The sequence below is a fragment of the Rana temporaria genome, chromosome 4 (genome assembly GCF_905171775.1).
Source record: "Rana temporaria chromosome 4, aRanTem1.1, whole genome shotgun sequence".
NCBI lineage: Eukaryota > Metazoa > Chordata > Amphibia > Anura > Ranidae > Rana > Rana temporaria.
This window is the reverse complement of record NC_053492.1, coordinates 187,408,743-187,431,909: the sequence shown is the minus strand read 5'-3', so window position 1 is coordinate 187,431,909 and position 23,167 is coordinate 187,408,743. Positions and strand designations below refer to the sequence as shown.

General features: G+C 42.6%; 1 protein-coding gene across 1 annotated transcript in view; it reads right to left on the bottom strand.

The window, feature by feature from the left end:
- The window catches only part of LOC120936829 (probable cation-transporting ATPase 13A4), a 129,037-nt gene extending 106,072 nt beyond the window's left edge, over positions 1 to 22,965 (bottom strand). The window contains exons 1-4 of the mRNA XM_040349528.1: positions 22,769 to 22,965; positions 14,559 to 14,732; positions 11,961 to 12,104; positions 2,050 to 2,120 (exon numbers count right to left, since the gene is read on the bottom strand). Coding sequence (XP_040205462.1) covers positions 2,050 to 2,120; positions 11,961 to 12,104; positions 14,559 to 14,732; positions 22,769 to 22,831 — 452 coding nt within the window. The 5' untranslated portion in view covers positions 22,832 to 22,965. The remainder of the gene's footprint in view (positions 1 to 2,049; positions 2,121 to 11,960; positions 12,105 to 14,558; positions 14,733 to 22,768) is intronic.
- Positions 22,966 to 23,167: the final 202 nt, after the last annotated feature.

Sequence of the window (23,167 nt, the reverse complement as noted above, 5' to 3'; positions counted from 1 at the left end):
AACACACCCAAGGATGATATGCCACTGAGATAGGGCTGTATAGGAGCGGGCTAAGGCAGTATAGGGGCATGCTAGAGTAGTATATAGACAGACTAGGGTAGTATATAGCCAGGCTAGGGTAGTATTGGGGCAGGCTAGGGTAGTAAATAGACAGGTTAGGGTAGTATAGGGGCAGGCTAGGGTAGTAAATAGACAGGCTAGGACAGTATATAGACAGCCTAGGGTAGTATATGGACAGACTAGGGTAGTATATGAACAAGCTAGGTCAGTATATAGATGGGCTAGGGTAGTATATGGACAGGCTAGTGCAGTATATGAACAGGCTAGGGCAGTATATGAACAGGCTAGGGCAGTAAATGAACATGCTCAAGTAGTATATAGACAGGCTAGGGTAGAATACAGACAGGCTAGGGTAGTGTATGGACACACATTTTATCTTTGTACCCCCAGGACATCCTCATACCCCCTTGCTCATCTCTTCACCCCCCCCCCCCCCCCCCACACACACACACACACACCTTGCATACCTTCACAGCCCCCAGCAAACTTCCATACCCCCACAAACCTCTGCAACCCTCATACGTATTACCTCTGTAACCCAGCAAACCTTAGTACCCCGGTACACCTCTGCACTCTCCCACAATCCTCGGAACCCTTCATTGAGTCTCTATACCCTCAGCACCCCAGCACATCTATGTACTACACTACAGATCTCAGCAGCTCTTAAACCCCTAACACCCCCCTTTACCCACTTGCATATCTCTGCACACCTTCGACCCTTTCTCACACACACAAAACTCTGTACTACTGATTGGCATCTCTGTGATAAAGTGCTATAAAGTGGCCAAGCAACTCACTGTGCACAAGCCGGTGCCTGTGTGGGTCAGATGTATCTCCCCCTTAACTGTAAAGTGTGAACTGCTGGCCAGAGGTGTAAAGGGAGATGCCGGGAACCACAGAGCTGCTCCCCACTCCACTGTATAGCAGGCTTGAGTTCTCTCCTGGCTGTCTGCCTCCCTCACTGCACATCGTACGGCCACACCGAGAGAATGAGCGGAGCTGCCAGTCTGTTCAGTGGAGGACTATCAATGATGAAAAAACTTGATTTTAATGCCCCCGCACTTGCCCTGAAACAAGCTTCTCATGGAGCCCCCTACTGTCCCTGAATGGGTGAGCATGCTGACCTACCCCCGTTTACTGGCGGCAGTGGGACATGCTGCCTGTCCTCCACCACAGCTGTTGGCAGCGGCCTCACCGGGAGCAGAGAGGACCTGAGGAGATCTCTTGTATGGTCCAGGGGAAGAAGGAACCGTGACGCCCCTCTCAATGCGGTGCCCCACCCCCTAGTTTGCCGCCTCTCCATAAGTGCCGCCGGGGTCCAATAAACCCTCCCGGACCCATGGTAGGGCCTGCCCTGGTCAGGATATAGGCAAATGAGAGTTTATACACTTTTGTTTTTATTCTGAATAACTCCTATGGTTTTATGCTATGTGGTATTCCTCCACTATTTCTTTCTCCATCTATATGTGAGGATTAACCCATTGAGGAGCTTTCTATTAAAGACACCACCCAGGGGAGGAATCCCCAACAATCACAAGTGACCACACTAGATATAGGTGGTCAATATTCAGGGCTAGTGTATATCTACAGTATGTGGGGCACCTAAACTGAGCACAAGTGGAGCACCTGTCCTTCATTGAATGTCTTGACGAGCACAAGTACTTTATTTAATATAGCACTATGGGACTTGTTTAATAATTCTCAAAAATGGTTCCAATTATGGACTAATAGTTGGATAATGTTAAACACTTAGCACGGTGCATATTTATATATAAGGTGAAACATTGAATGATGAGAATATTGAGATGAAATTATGGAAGTAAAGAGAGGAATGCAGCTAAAATAAGGTATACACCTTAGTGAATTAGCCCCTATGTTATGTATCACATATTTGTGAGTTGCTTTGAATCCAAGTTTTATTTTTATTTTTTCTGGTGGTATGTTCCTATTAAGAGACTTTTAAAATAAGGCATTAACCTATATACTCACCCAATGTTTTCAAACTTTTTCTCGGCATAGTTCCATACAAAACGAATTTTCTGAACTCTAATAAATTTAACCTGTAAAGAATATCAATAATGTGTTATCCTACAGGTTTATCCTGTTCCTTCTGAATATACAGTTAATTGTGAATCACAAGAGTTAATTGTAGGCAGGGTTGTGCTTGCAGTAATGGCAACCAAGTGCCTAGGGTTGCAAAGATTAGGGGGTAGTACTAGGTGCAAAATTTACAAATGTGATAACATTATTATTATTTTTTTTCCTTTTTACACCTGACATTTGTACATATGTGACTAAATTGAGCTAGAAAACAGTAGGTGGGAAGGAGTGCAGGGGATGTTAAGAGGTGTCAGAAAGCACTTTACAGCTCAGGAATCAGGATACATGAAACCATCTCTCCTTACTATAATAAATCCAGGTGGATTTTATATTCAGGTGCTGAAGAAGTTTCATAGCTTATCCAAACCACTTATTAAGCAGATTTTGATTGCCAAAGAATAGGGTGGAAGGTCTGAATGTTGTGGAACCACCCTGTTCTAGTTAAATCATCACATTCTTGTTGTTATAGATTGCTAAATTGCTGTCAAAAATGTAGATTTCCTGGATCAAGAGATGAAATTAGACACATGTATAGACTCGCACACTCCAGCTCCATTGATTCCAGGACGGAAGAAGCTAATTACAAACTGCTGACCCGTTGGTACCGCGTACCTGCGGCACTATCACGTATCTACCCTTCAGTCACAGACTGATGCTGGCATGGATGTGGCCGGAAGGGCACGCTCCTCCATATTTGGTGGGACTGCCCTGTGGTCAGACCATTCTGGCTAGAAGTTCGCAACCTTATCAAAGATGCCCTGCAGATTGATGTCCCGTTTTCCCCAACTCACTTTCTCCTGCACCTCCCCGCTCTTCCTCTGAGCCGCTACAAGAAAAGCTCACTTCCTCATCTCTTGAACGCTGCTAAACGGCTTATACCTCTCTACTGGAAACGCCCACAGATTCCTACTATCACAGAGTGGCTGAAGAAGGTAGAGGACAATAAAGAGGCAGAGGAGTGGGTGGCGAGGTGCAAGGACAGGAGTGACCGTTTTGATGGGATCTGGGCACAGTGGCGGACCTTTACTGCGGAACCCAGACCCTGTGCCATCTAGCCTAGATTTTGCGCTGCTGGAGTTAGCAGAGCCCTCACTGAAGCTGAGGAGACGTGCTGGGGGTGATGCGCATGACTGATGGTGTCCCTTCATGCACTCCGCTCACAGATGAGTCCCTCTGTCTCTCCCCCTCCATGGTCTATATGGCCAATATTGGAGACCTACCCTATGGTTCATCACGTTCTTTGCAACCTGTTTTGTTTCCCTTTAGTTAACTAATTCTTGTTCAATTTTATTTATTTTCTAATTTTTTGGGGGTTACACTTGGTAGAGAACTCATCTTGAAACCCTGGTGCCCCGGTGGGGCCTGCGCCTAAGCAGGCTGCAGAGGGAGCCCAGGAGGTGTCCCCCCTAGATGGAGGTATGAAGGAGGTCTTGTCGCCCCCCTCCTGGGGAGGAAATGCCTATCGGGATCCTGCTGGCTTAGGGGCGGAGTTATGCCCTACCGCTTTGGTTGAGAGTCATAATGAGGTGCGGGCCCCATGTTGGGGTCACCGGCATTACATTGCAATGGAATGTGTTGTCCCCCCCCACCCCCATTCCCTTTCCCATGCTTTCCCAGTTATGCTGGGTTTTTGTTTTACTTCTACTCAAATGATGTGATTTTTCATGTTTTACTGCAAAATATAAAGATAGAAATAAAGATTATATAAAAAAGAGATGATATTAGGTTACTAGAACAGGGCGATTACACGACGTTCAGGCCTTCCACCAGGGGTGGACTGACCATTGGGGCTCTCGGGCACCATGCCACTAGGGGGCCCCATCAGGGTTGCCAGGCTCAATAAAAACAGGGACAGTATGTAAAAATCTGTGAAACCGAAAAACGTTTGATGTGAAAATCCTGGGATTTTAGCTGCCCTGCCTCTGCACTGCCTCCTGGCGTGGTGGCCATCTGTAAGCCCAGGGGCCCCATAATCTTATATTGCCCGGGGGCCCCATGAGTTGTAAGTCCACCCCTGCCTTCCACCCTGTTCTTGGACAACCAACGTCTGACTTTCCATAGCGATTTGATTAAGGTGTGTGTGCTACCTGTGTGGATACCACTTCAGGACCGCCCACAGTACATCTACATGCTTACTTTGACATTAAATGCCATTGTTATAATAGCTGCCATAACCCTGGTATTTTTTTGTACTGCGGACGATTCTGCGTCTAATAAACGTGGTCACGGCAGCGCATGCCCTCTCTCGCCGAGTCCCAGTCATCTCCAGGCTTACCGGACCAATCAAATAGCCCAGAGCCGATCCGACCTGATCCGTGGCTGGGCAGCAGAGCCCCACTCGGCTCTATGATCTTGGAGGAACAGAGCGACGTCACTTTGCTTTTTAAATGTAAATGTGAGATTTGAGGTCTTTTGGACCTCAGATCTCTCAATAAAGAGGCCCTGTGATGCTTATTTATATTGCAAGGGATGTTTACATTTCTTGTAATAATAATAAAAGTGATCATAAGAAATCGAACAAATTTATGTTATTGAAAAGATTATGCTATATGAGTAATAAGAAATGATAATACTAAGGTTTTATATGGATGTAATCTATTTTGGATATGATGAAGAAAACTAATAAAGAACATAAAAGTTAAAAGAAGTGGCTTGGATAAGCTATAAAATGTCTTCAAAATTACTAAACAAGTCAAACTCGTAATTTGTTTTTAGAAAAATAGCACTTAAAGAGCAGAGTGATTCCTCATTTCAAATACTAATTAAATATTATTAGTGGCTGTTTTAGAAAGATATAAAAATGTAAACAGAGTTTTCATTTTTTTAAATATTTTTTAATCTATGAAATATCTACAGCAGGGGTGCCCAACCTTTTGAAGTGTGAGGGGCACTTAAGCGACTTGGTAACCGGTCGCGGGCCACAATCAATGAATGGAGATGGCAGATCCATGTCTGCTCTGCATATGCAGAGTGAATACGGACACAGCCCACTATACTCCTTTTTTTTTTTTGCAGATTGGAGGTAGGACACAAGTCGGTTTACATCTGCCACTCCTAAGAGGTGAATGGAGGGTACAATTGGGTCAAACTGCCCGTGTGAAAGGGGCCCAAGGCTGCTTTCACACTGATGCGCTGTGGTTTACCTGCACCGTGGGTGCAACACAGTGTACCTTTTGGCTTTCCTGCACTTTGCAATAGACTTTGGTTATATTCTGCAGGTTTGGTGCACTTTCAGAAAGCTCACCAAACTCAGTGCAGGTAACCCGCAGGTGGACTGCTCTGCATCTGCGGATCAGTTTAAAAGTAGCCCAGTAGCCACTGCAGAACACATATGCTCCTATATATATATATATATATATATATTTATATATATATATACACACACTGGGGGTCATTTACTAAAGGCAAATCTACTTTGCACTACAAGTGCAAAGTGCATTTGAAATTGCACTGAAAATGCACATTGAAGTGCATTCACTGTAGATCCGAGAGGGACATGCAAGAAAAATAAAAAACAACATTTTAGCTTGCACATGATTGGATAAAAAAATCAGTAGGCCTTTCCCTTATTTTAGATCTGCCCCTAAGGCCCCATACTCACGACCAAACATGTCTGCTGAAACTGGTCCGCGGGCCAGTTTCAGCAGACATGTTCGGTCGTGTGTGGGCGCGAGCGGGCCGAATTCCAGCAAACATTTGCCCGCCGGGCCTTTTCCCAGCAGACAAATATTCCTGGACTTGTTTTAAAACAGTCCGCTGGAATTCTGCCCGCTCAGACATGTACGGTCGTCAGTACAGACCTACCGTACATGTCCAGGCGCCCGCCGTCCCTCGCATGCGTCGAATGACTTCGACGCATGCGTGGAAGCATTTTAAAGGCGGGCCGCCCACGTCGCTGCGTCATTGTCGCGGCGACACCGCGTCATCGACGCGGCGACACCGCGGACACGCCCCGCGTATTGTTTACGCGCGGACTTCTGTACGATGGTGTGTACAACCATCGTACAGAAGCCCTCTGGCAGACATGTATGGTGAAAACGGTCCGACGGACCGCTTTCACCATACATGTTTGTTCGTGTGTACCCGGCCTCAGATTTACAGCAACTGCACTTCCAAGTGCACTTTCAGTGCAATTTCAAGTGCACTTTGCACTTGTAGTTTGCACTTGTAGTGGATTTGCCTTTATTAAATAACCCCCACTGCGATTTTAATAATAAACTGCCCTTTAATAACAGTATTCTATTCTATCCCAGAGCAGGAGGTCGTGGGCCACATCGGAGAGCTCCGCGGGCCACATGTGGCCCCCGGGCCACTCGTTGGGCACCCCTGATCTACAGGAAGGTACAAGTCATTGACAGCGCACAAAAAACAGCCCAAAACTCATTGAATGTAGATATATAGTAATGAAACCAACATACAAATAACTGCGTGGACTATATTCAAAATAACTAAAAAACAATGTTTCAAACTCTCCCAGAGTAAATTTTTTAGAATGGAAACGTTTAAACAAAGATTTAAGATAAAGGATCTTGGAAACAAAGAACAAGTGTGACCGGGGCATGAGCCCTAAATTGCTTTTCTTATGTTTGAGGAGCAGTGGACAATAAATTAGGAAGTAAGGAAAGCTAAACATAGTATATAGACAGAGGAATCTAGAGGTATGATGTATATAGACAGAGGAATGGAGGTATGGAAGTTTGAGTTTCCAATTTTTAAACATGGTAAATATCATATTAGATTGGTTCAAGAACATCCGTTTCAAGGAAATTCCACTGTGCCTAGAGATAAGATTTAATTAGACTGTCAGAAATGTTGTTGGTAAACATAGCACCATAACCCAGAGGTGTGCGCAGCCTATTACATTATGGTGTGCACCCCAGAGCTCACACCCTAATATGTATATATATAAGAAGGCAAGTATGGTGGCCTGAGTTTATGGGAGGAGCCCGGAGGGTATTTAAGCAGCCCACCCACCCATGCTCTTTGTCGGTTCAGTGCGCGATACTACACGTCACTGGGCCGACTGTTCCCAGCTCACCTCATGTTCATGAGTCTGCGCATTCAATCGCATTCGATACCCTCCCGCCCCCCCTTTTTCAGAGCACTCCTCAGCATATCCTTCTTCAATTAACTACCCCTTACTTACCTTGGGTATTCCCCCTTTTCTTGGCATACCAACCAGACCACCAAGGCACACTTCAGGTCTATTTATTTGTAAGTCTTGTCGCATGTTTATGTGATTCACATCTCTCTCGGTCAGAGGGCTACAACCATAAAAAATATATATATATATACATACATCGGTGTGCACACAGGGTGTGCCAGGTGTGTCTGGGCACACCCTAATCACCCTGTGCGGCACAGATTCCCCCTGCTGCCTGTCTGCAGAGAAAGGGATGGGGGGGAATCTCTGTCCTCACTCCCTTTCTCAATGAGGCTCCTAAACAATTGTAAAAAAAAAATTAAAAAATAATAATAATATAATAAAAAAATAATACAAATAAACTACTGACACCAATCTCTACCCTACTGACATCATCCACTGCTCTACTGACACTGTCCATTGCCCTACTGCTATATATACAACCACACACGTGTGTTTGAGCTTTGGGGTGCACACCCTAATGCAATAGTTTGTGCACACCTATGTAATGTATATATATATGGCAGTAGGGCAATAAATAGTGTTGGTAGACCAGTGGATGGTGACAGAAGGGTGATTGGTGTCAGTAGTTTATTTTTATATTTTTTTTATTATTACTTTTTTACAATTGTATTACATTTTTATTTCTAGGAGCCCCATTGGGGGGCTTACTTTTGAGACAGACAAAGGGATTGAGAACAGAGATTCCCCAGTCCCTTTCTCTGCAGCCAACCAGCAGGGAGAATCTGCCCAGCACAGGGTGATTAGGGTGTGCCCAGGCACACCCTGTGCCCACGCCTATGCCAGAGGTGTAAGTAGGACCTTCAAGAATGAAAGAAGGGCTCCCTGACCACCAAAACCCTTTTTATCGGCCCCAGGGCCCATTCCTCTGGCCGGGATTTGAGTTCCATAGACTGCAATGGTAAATCACAAAAGTCGCAAGCAAGATCGCGAGGAGGTCACTAGGAAATTGCAAGCAAGTCAAGGAAGTCACAAGGGAGTTGCACAACTTGGGGTCACAGCAGTGTGAACCAAGCCTTACTCACCCACATCAGTCATGGGGTCCCCCCATGGTGGTAGAACGCTAGGGCCCAGTCCCAAGTGCGACCTTTGCAACCCTGGTAGTTCTGCCACTGGTATAACCTTAGGGTGCAAGTAAATATTTGTTGGTTGTTAACTCAAAGAGACTATGCCACCTGATAATTTTTTTTATTAATTTATTAACAACAGTTTTGGCTACTTGCGCTTTTTTTTCCTCTTCATGATTTTCTTTTATGAATCAAAGTTTCAGAGGAAAAGGACACTTATGCAGCTAATCTTTCCACATCCTGTTTCCACGTGTCACTAAGTTTTATGCGCAACCTCCAATTGAGGCACATTCACAGAGGCCAGCAAGAAGGAGTACTGGCACTTGTAGCTCCTCTCTGAGTGGTCCTTATTCTTGGGGAAGACAGCAATCCTATTGGATGTTGAAATCCAACAAGATTTGGGCAGAAATCTTAACTGAGGATTTTCATAAATAGTAGGATGCTACGTCATTCAGTTCCCCTGCAGTATGGGAGTAAGCTAGGGATAGAGCCCCTGATAGATAGGGAGAGAGTAGGAGCAACATTAGGGAGAGGTACCTGTCCAGGATGGAAAGGGTAGGTGTTGCCTTTCAGGTTGTCTCCTACTGCCAGCCAGATATCTGCAGGGACATTTAAGGTAGGGTGACTAGACATCCCCGGTTTCCAGGGACAGTCCCCGGATTGAGGACACTGTCCCTGGACTACGTCTGTCCCCGGTTTTGTCCCTGGATTGGATTTGAACAGGGGCTGGGGCAATTTCAAAGTCAGTGCAGAATTGAAAAAAAAAAATCTGAATTGCACACCCCCGCTCCGCCACTCTTACTAGCTTAGGGGGGCGTATTTTTTTCCATTATCTGTGCTTCTTTCTAAAGATCATGTGCTGGTCAGAGTGGAGGGAATATTTCTTCAGTTTCGGGTGCATGCCCATTCAGCTCCACTCACATGTTCTTCTGCCTTGGTTCAAGTCCCGGCCAGCCTCCTGCCTGCTTGCCTCCATGCCTTTCCTGGTGGAGTGGTCTTTCTCCGCTCCCCACCATTAGTAGCCAGGGCCTGAGAGTAAGACTTGCAGGCTGAGAGGTGGGTGGCAACTGGCAGAGAGTCGCTGATTGCTGGCATTACTAGTAAAAAAAAAAAAAAAATATGTCCCCGGATTTCATTTTAAAAATCTGGTCACCTTACCTTAGTGAGAACTGTCAGTGTTGGATTACAAGTAAATGCCACTGCAAGCTGTAAGTGTAAAGTATAATTAGCAGCAGCTGGTTGCTGTGTGCTTAGCTCAGACAGTAACAACGGCTGCTAAACCAACACTGACAGCCCTTACATTACTGAGGAACACACTGAAAGGAGCTGTCAGCACCAAAGTAGAAATGCCAGATACTGCATGCTGGCTGGTCTGGTATGTACTCTCTGGCACTCCGAATCAGCAGGAGGCTGTGCTTGGAACCTAGTCACATACCGACAAAGATTTGGGTAAGAACAGCTGTGGTGAGAAGGGTAGCACACACAGGGACCTGAAACTTCTGCAAGATTTACAGATTCCTCTAAAACTTTTGCCTCGTACACACGTCCAGTTTTCCCGTCAGGAAAAAAAATGTTTTTCCCGATGTGATTCCTCTCCAGCCTGCCTTGCATACAGACCATCATGCCAAATCCCGCCCGACCAAAGCGCGGTGACGTACAACACGTACGATGGGACTATAAAGGGGAAGTTCCATTCAAATGGCGCCACCCTTTGGGCTGCTTTTGCTGATCCTCGTGTAAGTAAAAGTTTGGTGAGAGCCGATTTGCGCTTTTCAGTCTTCGTGCTTTTCAGTCCGTTAGAGCGTGACGTTGGCAGTTTTCCCATCGGGAAAACTGGTCGTGTGTACGAGGCATTTGATTCATGAAATCTTTTCGACAAAAGAAAAAAATACAAGAAAATAAAAGAAGGCCAGACTGTTGCTACTAAAAATACTCTGCTACAAAATTATAATACTAAAAATGGTCAGGTAAGAGGATCTCTTTAAAGTAGAAACATAAAAAAAAGTTTTAAAAGGTAGAGCTTTTTGGCAAAATACCCTTCTGCACAAAAAATAAAACATCTTCTCTTTGACTATTCCCTTGTACAATACAGAGTACACTCTTGGCTCACTCTGTAACACATCAAAAAATGAAGCTCCATGCACATGGGCAGGAGTTACACATCATTAGTGGTCATCCAATAACTAACAAAATATGTCCAATGACATAGAAGCAGCAAGGATGCAGCCCCAAGACCCAAGATGTCAACACCCCTACAGCTGTTCCAGCTGTCTGGAGATTCAAAATGTATTCTTGTCTCCCTCTTCTCTGTCAGCAATCCAGGATGGACCAGATTGATTCTAATTGGTCAGCACCTTTGCATTGTACTACGGGGGTGCTGATATCTGGGGAACCAGGTAAGTACAGTATAGCAGTATATTGTTGATGATATCACACGATCAGGCTTGTCCTTCTCTCTTACCCCACATACACCACCGAGATCCTCATACATAACAAGAGCCGACTCGTGAACCATTGGGGACACGGGACTCCTAACCCTGGAGAATCAGTAAGGGAGAGGAAGGAGGGACTGACGAGCTCGGCGTTCGTGGATAAGAGCCCCAGTTTTTTCACCCACATGTGAGTGCATCTCCACTGGTTTAAATCAGAAGACATTGCTATTCCTCTCTGTGACGTTATCACACCATTTGGTTTCTACTCCTCTTACTTTTTCATGTAATACACTTTATGGAGACCCGTATGTGATATTCAACAACGGACCACACCCATCAGGATCAGGCTGATTTAATCCAGCTTGCCAGATTAGAGGTGAGCTGCTGGGATCACTAGAGGTGGATATATGAGATCTTGGTTACGGCTCACTCTCTATCTTTCACACTTTTTGGATACAAGGCCTCCTTCTTCTGAAATACTTTGACCCTTATTCTTATTTTTATTTTTATTTTTATTTTTATATTTATTTTTATTTCTATTTTTATATTTTATTTTTATTGTTGTGTTTTTCAACATTTTTCACTTCACAACATTATTGATTGGATAAAGTATTGATGAACTGCACCCCTACATGGTTGGATTTTGTTGTACCTGGACCTCTTCAGCACTGTGCCCTCGATTAATGACTATTCAACAATATTGCTTACTGGTATATTAGTGTCACTCCCCCTTTTTGGACTTTCCCCACCCATTTTTTGTACTTGTATATGTATGTGGTTATATGCACACACACATTAATTTGTATAACACTTTACAGCGCAAATATTTCACTTGTTACAATTATCACTTTTTGTCTATCGAGGTAGACCTCTTTTTTATTTGCAGCAGTATCCCCACTTTTCACTTGTCCCCTCACTCTAGACAGCGCAGGAGTTCACTTCACTTACAGTATAGCAAGGACGGGGGGAGGGATGATGTTCGGTGTTAGTTAGCCCTTACATTTTTTCTGTAATGGTAAACTATCCCTTTAAACATCTAACAGTAGGAACAAGTTCAATTAAAATAATGTATTGGAATTTCTGTGCTAATTTAATGTAAATTGCACGTAAAATAAATAAATAAGCAAAATTACTTACTTTAAGATCCGGTCTTCTTATGGCTTTATTTAAAATAGAATTCTCGTCAGAGATGACAGAACAATTTGAATTTCTTAATGTTTCTTTAAATTCATCAAGGGTTATCCAGCGTACCTTCTTTCTGGTATATTTCTTTCTTTCATCCTAGCCAAAATGAAAGGCTATTACAAGGACTGCAATATTACCACTGTTCATTGACTATAATAGATTTCCCCAACGCCCCTTTCACACTGGGGCGGTGGGTGCATCGGAGGTAACACGCTGCTATTTTTAGTGGTGCTTTAGCGTCAATTTTGTGGCGCTATTACCCCACTAGCGCTAACCCCCGCTAGCGGCTGGGAAAGGATTTAAAACCACCGCTAAGCGCCTCTGCAGAGGCGCTTTGCCGGCGTTATGCCGTGGTGCCCATTGATTTCAATGGGCAGGAGCGGTAAACACCGCTTCTTCACCACTCCAAAGATGCTGCTAGCAGGACTTTTTTTACTGTCCTGCTAGCGCACTGCTCCAAGAAGAGACATCAGCGGCTAGAATATGGAAAAAACCCAATCCAAGGAATGAGCAAAGGTCGGACTTTGAGGCAAGCTGAAGTATATAAAATATATTATTTATTACAAAAATGAAAAAATATTTTTACACAATAACCATGGTATAATAAAGAGTGAATAAATACAATCACAAAAAAAACATATAGATATTCATGAGTCGTGAGTAAATCCTTTGAAGTAGCCTATGCGTTTCGCCGTGGGGCTTCTTCAGGACAAGACAAACAGGATTTTTTGCTAATATGTAGATATTGTTTCATAATCTAATGCATCACGGTAGGTGCATCCATCCAAAAGACTCCGAGCATATAGTCGGGCTTTCACACTGGAGACAATGGTGCGGCTGTTTGAGGCCGGATTACAAGTGCTATTTTTAACGCTATAGCGCCTGCAATACGCTCCAGTGTGAAAGGGGTCTAAGGGGTTTATTTACTAAAGGCATTAATGTGCACTTTGCAACTGCACATTCTCTTTGCCTATAGTAAATCAACCCTAAGGTGTCTTGACAACTGAAATCCAATTATTGTTACAGGCAAATTCACATCAGTTAATGAAAAATAAAGCTAGTTAAATTCTTGTTCCAAAATGTTTGTTTTAAGGACATTTATTTAATTTTGTAATCATTAATATGGTTAAATTTGCATTATTTTTCGACTATAGTGACCAGGAAATTCAAAGGATCGCAATGGGAAAAAAAATTCAAACTAATTTCTAACAGTGAATGGTTTTTGTTTGGCAAACTACATTCATTCCAAAATTGATTGTGAAAAACATGAAAATATTCAATTTCTTCAAACATTCATTAAGTCATCGAATGTACTCAGAATTTTCATACGAAGGTTCATTCAATTTGTACAAATGCTCGTTCAAAAATCTACTAGTGTATGACCAGCTTAGAACTGACAGCTCCAATAGCAGACACACAGGCCTTGTTCGAACAGACTTTAGCTTGGATAAGAGTAGTATGTAGAGATATCTTTGTAAAGCATTTGTGAAGCTTTCAAGCAACTTTGTTATATCCTTTAGGTCTAGTTTACACTTGCACTTGGGGGGGCTTTAAAAAAAAGGCAGTTAAGCTGAATTTTTTCCACCCCCCCCCCCCCCCCAAGCTACAAAGGAAGCCATATTTGGGTATACACCTGCCAGAGCTGTGATGTTTTGCATTCACCCCCCTGTAAAAAGGGCTGCGCTACAACTGCCCTGCCAAAGCAGACAGATGTTTTGAGGTTTGAGGGGCTAGAATAGGAGATGGCTCCTCCGTCTGTCAATCACCCTCTGGAAAATGATTTACTATAGGTTCCTCTTCAGAAGGAAGACAGTTTACTACTGAAAACGAGCCCTTTAAAGTGGACACTGCCGGGAGGCATGGGTGATTTCACCACGATTCCTTCACAGCTGGAAGCTCCAAGTCCCACAAGAAAACACATCAGGAGAATGCACACAAGCCCACTGGAAGAGTGCATTAAGATCTATGTTTAAAGTGGAATTAAAATACATTTTTTTAACTGCAGACATGTAAGGTTTTTATGACAAAGGAGAACCTATTCTGTCATAAATGCCTGTCCCAGTCTGTCAACGGTAATGTACCTTTAGAGTACATTTACGACACCAATCTGCACCATGATGAAGTGACTCCTGTGCCCTTTTGTGGGACTAACGTCATCGTGGCTCTGCCATTCAAATGGCTGACAAGAGCGAGTCTGGAAGGAAGAACGGAAAATGATGGTAAGAACCGGGACCATCTGGAGTGCTTAATTTGGGGGTTTAATTGACAGGTAAGTCCAACATAATATACTAATATGTATGGCACAAATCTCCTAGAGGCCATTAAATTTGTTGAGTGTTACAAATAAATATGCATTTATATGCAGTATATTTTATAATCGCAATTGTTTAAAATACAATTGGTTGCCATTTTCCAGTAAATGTCAGATCAAAAAAAAGTAATTGCTGTCCTAAATTCATAAATAGCATCAATTTATAAAATGTTATTAATGTCAAATTATAGAATGTTATACTGTTATATACTAATGCAGCAAAAAACATGATTACTTACAGTTGTTCTAAGTAAAACCACATTGGCTTTTTCCAAAGGGGATTGGACACAGTTTGCCCAGATGCTCCACTCTGGCTTCCAATAAAAAACTAGCAAAAGAATTCCTCCTGATAAACAATAGCCAATCACACAGAGGACAATCCAAAGAATGCTCAATCTGTAGCCAAAGATTTCCTGTTGAGAAAGTAAAAGTAACAATATAGTCAAAGCACAAGCACAATGAGATTCATTTACTAAAGCAGTGGTCTCCAAATTGCTGCCCCGGGGCCTAGATGCAGCCATTTGCTTGCCTTTACCTGGCCCTTAAGGCACTATTCCTCCCACTGACACCAATGAAGGGACACTATTCCTCTCACTGACACCAATGAAGGGACACTATTCCTCTCACTGACACCAATCATGGGATACAATTCCTCCCATTGATACTAATGATGGGACACTATTCCTACCACTGACACCAATGATGGGGCACTATTCCTTCCACTGATACCAATGAAATGACACTATTCTTCCCATTGGTACCAATGTTGGGGCACAATTCCTCCCACTGATACCAATGATGGGGCGCTGTTCCTCCCACTGACACTAATGATGGGATACTATTACTACCACTGATACCAATGATGGGGCGCTATTCCTCCCACTGATACCAATGATGAGACACTATTCCTCCCACTGACACCAATGATGCAACACTATTCCTCCCACTGACACCAATGATGAGGCACTATTCCTCCCACTGACACCAATGATGGGACACTATTCCTCCCACTGACACCAATTATGGGACACTATTCCTCCCATTGATACCAATGATGAGACACTATTCCTCCCACTGATACCAATGATGGGACACTATTCCTCCACTGACACCAATGATAGGAAACAATTGTTCCCACTGACACCAATGATGGGACACTATTCCTCCCACTGACACCAACAATGGGGCACTATATCTCTCCCTAATAACAAAGATGCACTGTTTACTTCCACAGTCCAGCCCCCTAAAGTCTGAAGAACAGTAAACTAGCCCTTTGTTTAGACAGTTTGGAGACCCCTGTACTAAAGGATTAAAAGCTGTTCATTTAGCAAAGGGTATATTCATTTTGCAGAGGATGATAGTAAATAAGATAAACCTGTATTCATTTTGAATACCCAATCACGTGCTGGGGGGAATGAAAAAAAACATGGGCCCGGATTCAGATACAATAACGTAACTATATGAGGGCGTAGCGTATCTCATATACGCTACGCCGCCGTAACTTTGAGAGGCAAGGACCTGTATTCAGAAAAAAACTTGCGCCCAAAGTTACGGCGGCGTATCGTATATTGGCCGGCGTAAGTCCACGTAATTTAAAATAGGCTGGTAGGGGGCGTGTTGTATCCTAATTAGCCGTGACCCCACGTAATTGATGTTCTTAACGAACGGGGCATGCACCGTCCGTGAAAATATCCCAGTGCGCATGCTCCAAATTACACCGCAAATAGTCAATGCTTTAGACGTGAACGGGACTTACGCACAGCCCTATTCACGTATGACTTACGCAAACGACGTAAACTACGCAAAATTCGACGCTGGCCCGACGTCCATACTTAACATTGGCTACGCCTCATAGAGCAGGGGTAACTTTACGCCGGAAAAAGCCTTACGTAAACGACGTAGTTCATCTTATTTAATCAGTTAACCTTCCCTTCTCCTTTCCTCTAGTAAATCAACCATTTTTTGCACACTTTTTTTAGTCCACCTGTAAATGTAAGTTAACACGTAAGTTGGTTATTAAAACATAGTGTTAGGCTGTACTGAGAAAGCAGTTAAAAGTGTTTGTAAATCTGAAACTTTTTTAAAAATGTTGGATAGAATGTGGAAATGTTAGAACCTCCATCAGTTTTTGCTGCTGTCAGGGTCTGTGCAGGGAAAATTAGCCCTTACTATTGGTCCTGGCTTTCCTCTGATTCCTGTACAAAAAGTGATGGGAAATAAGAAACAATTTGTTTTTCTGCACTTGATCAGTGTGTCTGGGTATGTGCACACTATTTTGTATTTAAAGCACCAGTGATGGTGCTTTCTGCAGTTGAAGCCACAATATATAAAAATGTATTATTCTGGCAACTGTACATGGCTAACACCTATACTCATAGCCATGGGCGTCCGCTGAAAATTTTTCAGGGAGGGGCGCTTCGGCAGCGGCGATACACAGTCGCATTTAACCCTTTCTTCAAACGCTAGTGGGGATTAAAAGTGCCCCGCTAGCGGCCAAATAGCGCAGCTAAAATGATGGTAATGCGCCACTTTACCGATGGCAGTGTGAAATAGCTCTTGAGATAAATCAGCTTCACTCCATGCCCACATAAATATAGCCTAGAGAATGTACAGAACCCCCTTCAGCACAGATGGACCCCTTCTTCAGCACAGACTCCCCCTTTAGCACAGACCCCTCCATTCAGCACAGATGGACCCCCCCATTCTGCACAGAACACTCCATTCAGCACAAATGGACCCCCCTTCAGCACAGACCCCCCATTACGCACAGACCCCCCTTCAGCACAGATGGAGACCCTTTAAGCACAGACGCCCCTTCAGCACAGATGGACCGCCCATTCAGCACAAACCCCCCTCCCCCATCCCATTCAGTACCTCAGATCAGCCATCAGCGCAGCACAGGCACAGCAGGTTCCCTCCCCCTGTGTACACATAAACACTGGAGGGGAGGCAGCTTCACTCTGCTCGCTGTGCCTGTGTGACATCCAACCCGGGACCGTTTAGACAGCCCGTTGTCGCAAATCTCTTCAACACCTTCTCGATTTTCCAGGGGGGGTCAATTGCCCCCCCTTGCCCTATGGAGCGGACGCCCATGCTCATAGCATTCCATTTATGACTTTCTTTTTTTCTCTAAATATTATTATTTTCTAAATACTTTTTTACTCTCCCTTTACACTCAGGCCAACTTTTTGAACAACATCGACAGTTAGTGCAACTGGGACAAACTATAGCGCTGACAAGGGTGTTTTTAACAGTCAGCTTTTATTCATATGGTTTAAACCAGGGATCCTCAAACTACTCAACAGCTGTTGAGGAACTACACATCATATGAGGCATTGTAAAACTCTGACATTCACAGACATGACTAGGCATGATGGGAATTGTAGTTCTTGAACAACTGGAGAGCCGTAGAGTGAATACCCATGGTTTAAACCTTTTTTTTTTTTAAGAAAAAAAAGTCTGCTGTTAACTGTAAAAAGAGTGTAAGCTTGAGATGAGTTTTAACTTGTTTGAATCTATTAGACCTCTGATGTCTCATTAAAGATAACCTGTCACTATAAGTGTGCAATCACACAGGGGTTTTTGCCCCCCTTATGTGACAGCAAAAAAGTTAAGTGAAAAAAAAGTTAAAGGTACACACAAGTACCTAAAATGTACCCCCACCAAGAAAAATCACAGTACCCCCACCTACACATTATTCACATTTAACTCTAAACTGTATGACCTGTTAGTGCTTTTAACCACCTCAACTCCGGAAGGCTTCATTCCCTTCATCACCAGGCCATTATTTAACTGGTAATTGCAACACTGTGCCCAAACAAAATTTATATATTTTTTTTTACACAAATGGAGCTTTCTTTTAGTGGTATTTGATAACCACTGGGTATTTTTTTTTTTATTATATAAACAAAAAAAAGGTCAAAAAGTTTGAAAAAAAAATAAACAAAATATTTTACTTTCTGCTAAAAAACATATCCAATAAAAAATAAAAATAATTAAATGTCTTCATAAATGTAGGCCAAAATGTATTCTGCTACATGTATTTGTTAAAAAATCCTAATAAGACTGCAAATGGCACAGATCAGCAAATCATAATGGGATTGTGAAAGTGCAGTGGACAATCTGACACTAACTAACACTGAGAAGGAACTGACTAACTGACACTGACATCACCAGTGACACTACTACAGTGATCAGTACTATACAATATATTACTATACACTGTCACTGTACTAATGAGAAAGGGTTAACATCTAGGATACGCAAGGGATTAAATGTGTCCCTCAATGTGTGCTGGTTCTTACTAAAGATCTCTTTCTTTTTTATCCCTGCTTTGTAGAGATTGTTCCCTTTCATTAGAGCCCTGTGTTGATTGTAAACACAGGGCTCTGGGTTGTGATTGAACACAGTCGAGCAGCAGGTCCTGACCATGAATTGTTGCCTGGGACCTGCTGAAGCCTCGTACACACGACCGAGGAACTCGACGGGCGAAACACATTGTTTTCCTCGTCGAGTTCCTTGTTAGGCTGTCGAGGAACTCGACAAGACAAGTTTCTCCATTCCCGTTAAGGAAAAAAAGACATGCTCTCTTTTTGGCTCGACGGGATCCTCAACAGTTAAATCGTCGAAAAATGTACACACGACCGGTTTCCTCGGCAAAAAAAAAATCCCAGCAAGTTTCTTGCTGGTTTTTGCCGAGAAACTCGGTTGTGTGTACGAGGCCTTACAGACTTCTACTGTGTATTAGGACAGCGAGTGTCGGTGGGGGGCGCACCTAAACCCAGGAACAGGCAGCAAAGTACCAGTACATCGCTTTGCCTGTGGGGGACACCCGTCTGCAGTACATTGCAAGCAGGTGGTCTGCAAGTGTCACCTATAGAAAATGTTCTCTTTTTTTATTTTACAAAAAAAGGTAATATTTTGCATGTCTGCTAAAGTTATTTTTTACGGAACATTTGAGCTTGATAAATAATATCACATGACAATAAAAATTGGAACTACCATTTTGCTGGCAACTCATTTAATGTTCACCAGGCACCAGAGGGGAGCCCAAGCACCCAATCTATCAGAGGTCATAACCACCATCCACTCAATATATACTTTTGAGAAACTCATGGCATATAGGTGGGACTCACTGAAGTTTTTTTAAACCGCTTGGCAAGATTGCTCATCCTGGTATTCCCTACACAATATCACTGTGAAAAACTGTAGATATTTTGAACACCTATGTTAATGTTCTATTTATGTGTGCTGGATTCAATGGACATTTTTGCCCTGCAAGGCTCTCTGAGGCCCCGTACACACGACAGAGTTTCTCGGCAGAATTCACCGAGAAACTCGGTCAAACCTGGATTCTGCCGAGAAACTCTGTCGTCTGTACAGTTTTGGCTCGATGGAGCCGCCGAGGAGCTCGACGAGAAAATAGAGAACATGTTCTCTATTTTCTCGTTGTTCTATGGGAGAAGGCGGCCCGCCGAGCTCCTCGGCGGCTTCATCCCAGAACTCGACGAGGAACTCGACGTGCTTGGCACGTCGAGTTCCTCGGCCGTGTGTACGGGGCCTAATTGTTTTTTCCTCTTGTTCTTGCTCATCTGTTTCGCAGTTGTGGTAATCTTGTATTAAAACTTTAATAAAAATATATTGAAATAAAACTACTAGACGTGTGCACAGAATTTTTTTTAGTTTTTTTTTGTTCTGTTTCGTATCGTTCCGTAGGTTCGTTCCCGTTCGTTTTTCGTAAGACGCCCTTTTTCCTGTTCGTTCCTGTTCGTTTTTCGTACGACGCGATTTTTCCGTATTCCGATCGTTTCGTATTTTGGTTACCGTTTTATTTTTGTACATGCGGGATGGTTCGTTATTCTGTTTAATTCATGTTCGTTACTTGTTAGACAATAATTTTCGTCATTTTGTACTTTCGTAAATATATTGCGGGATTCGCGGCACTTTCAACACGCGGCTCATCCATATTAACTATTGTTAAGCCCCATACACTTGGTCAGACTTTTTTAACAACAAACATAAAAATGATCGTTTTACCGAACGTTCGTTAGTTTTTAAACTCCATCAGAAAACCATTTTTGGGTTCCAGGTTCAAAAGTCTAGCCAACTGATCTCTCCCTTCAGACAAAAATCCACAGAAAAGTTTATTTGGCTTTACTGTACTACTGTACTCAGCACAAAAGAGAAGCTGCTTCACTAACTAACTACACTCACTGTCCATTCAAAAAAACGAAAATGACATATTATAACAAAAGATTTGCATTCTGTATTTTGAAACCAAATTACGAACAGAAAAAAGGAATTCAGAATACAGAATACAAATCTTTTGTTATAAGATGTCATATGAACATACAAACAGAAAAAGGATTCAAACAAAATACAGAATGAAAAACTTTTGTTATAGATGTCATATGAACATACGACTGAAAATCAAAATACGAACAGAACAATGATTCAAACAAAATAAAGAATGCAAGTCTTTTGTTATAGATGTCATATTCGTTCTTTTGCCGTTTTCGTTTTGTCGTATTTTCGTCGGATCGTGCGTTCGTATTTGCGGTTGTTTGTTATGCGACTCATTCGTAATCCCGTCGTTTTCGTATTTTGGTGCTTAAATTTTTTCGTATGTACACATTATTCTGCGGGTACGAAAATGAACATTTTCGTACGAAAATAACATTCGTACGAACGGGAATGCACATATCTAAAAACTACCACCATTTTATTCCCCAAAGTCTGCTTTCAAAAAATACATACCATATTGAGGTTTTAACAGGCCAAAAATTGTTATTTCAACAAGTGTGCAAAAAAAACCCACAAAAACAGCTCTGGCAGTGAAAGAGATAAATCAACCTAAACTATAGGATTTACTATAAAAAAACAAAAACAAAAAAAAAACATAGGGCCAGATTCAGATAGGTCAGCGGATCTTTAGATCCGCGTAACCTATCTGATTTACGTTACACCGGCGCAAGTTTTTGAGGCAAGTGCTTTATTCAGAAAGCACTTGCCTCAAAAGTTGCGGTGGCGTATCGTAAATCCCCCGACGGAATTCAAATTCCGCGGCTAGGGGGTGTGTAACATTTAAATCAGGCGCGTCCCCGCGCTGAACGAACTGCGCATGCGCCGTCTGCTAAATTTCCCAGCTTGCATTGCTCTAAATGACGTCACTAGGAAGTCATTGGTTTCATCGTGAACGTAAATTACGTCCACCCATATTCGCGAACGACTTACGCAAACGACGTAAAAAATTCAAAATTCGATTCGGGAACGACGGCCATACTTAACATAGGATAAGCCGCATATAGCAGGGGTAACTATATGCCAGAAAAAGCCGAACGCAAACGACGTAAAAAAATGCGCCGGGCGGTTGTTCGTTTCTGAATCGGCGGAAATCTTCATTTGCATATTCGTTGCATAAAAAAACGAAACGCCACCTAGCGGCCGGCCTGGAATTGCAGCCTAAGATCCGACAATGTAAGTCACTTACACCTGTCGGATCTTAGGGAGATTCTATGAATCAGGCGCATAGATCCGACCGACGGAACTCAGAGATACGACGGCGTATCAGGAGATACGCCGTCGTATCTCTATCTGAATCTGCCCCATAGAGTTTACAGCAGGTTTTCTAATTGTCTGACTGAGAAGTCAGCCCTCAGTCTATCAGAAAAACAGTTAGCATGGTTCTCAATCACATGGACACAGTCAAGGTGATCATGTGGCTCAGCTTTCAGGGTGCCTTGCTCAAAGAGAAGCACTTTGGCAGCATCAGCCAAGCCCCAGCTGTTAAACTGGTATCTAGTTTGCTAAATATATATATATATATTAGCTGTTAGGTGCAAATGACAGTTTTATACGTTTCACTGTTTTGGGGCAGAACATTTGTTAAAACATTTTAACAAATATCAGAAAAATAAGGTCATATGTATAAAGCAGTGTGACATTTATCACGTATTTGATGAAATCTTCCTGATGCATTTCCTTTAAATCACGGGCAATGATTAGCCACATGTGCATGTTTGGTAAATGTTACATTCACTGCTATATGAATATTCCTCATAGAAACATATTTAACAAATGTAGACATTTTAAACACAATGCACCTTTATAATTACAGGTCATCTTGGGGATTTTTACAATTACTTATATGTATGATCATGTTTATAAAGCAGTGAATGTGACATTCATCAAATATTTACTACACGTAAAACCTCCTTGGCACATGTGTTTTAAATGACAGAGACTGGGTAACAACCTGTAATCATTTAATGACTATAACATTCACTGCTTTATCAATATGGCCCTTTGTTTTTCTATAAACAGTATGAGAATATAATATAATGAAATTAGTTCACTAGCTCACACTAAACATCCATGAAGGAAATAAACAGTATATGTATATATTATAATACAGGATTTATACAGTACATAAAAAGCAAGAAAAATTCACCATCTCATTGTCCTCCCCTTCATTGATTATTGCACAGTGGTCACTCCTTTCTTTGGTCTTCATTTTCCATGTAATCTTTTGAGAGTCTTCTGAGATTCTCAGATGCTTGTTCTTAGCCCGATGACATAGAAATAGTTCAGTGCAACATCTTGAAATAGTTCCAGGTCTGAGAAATAAGCTGTTCTGCTCCCTGCATAGTGTACACACCTCTTTAATAGGTATTACACTCGCATTTAGTTTCTAATTCTTAACGTCACTATACTTAAGATGGCTACTCTGATTAAAATGTTTTGCTTCATTGCAGCACATATTTGGATTTTTATGTAGCATAGTCCCAGGCCTCCTTAGGTCTAATGAGAACCTCCAGGGCCAGAGATAGCTGACACCCTTCTATATATG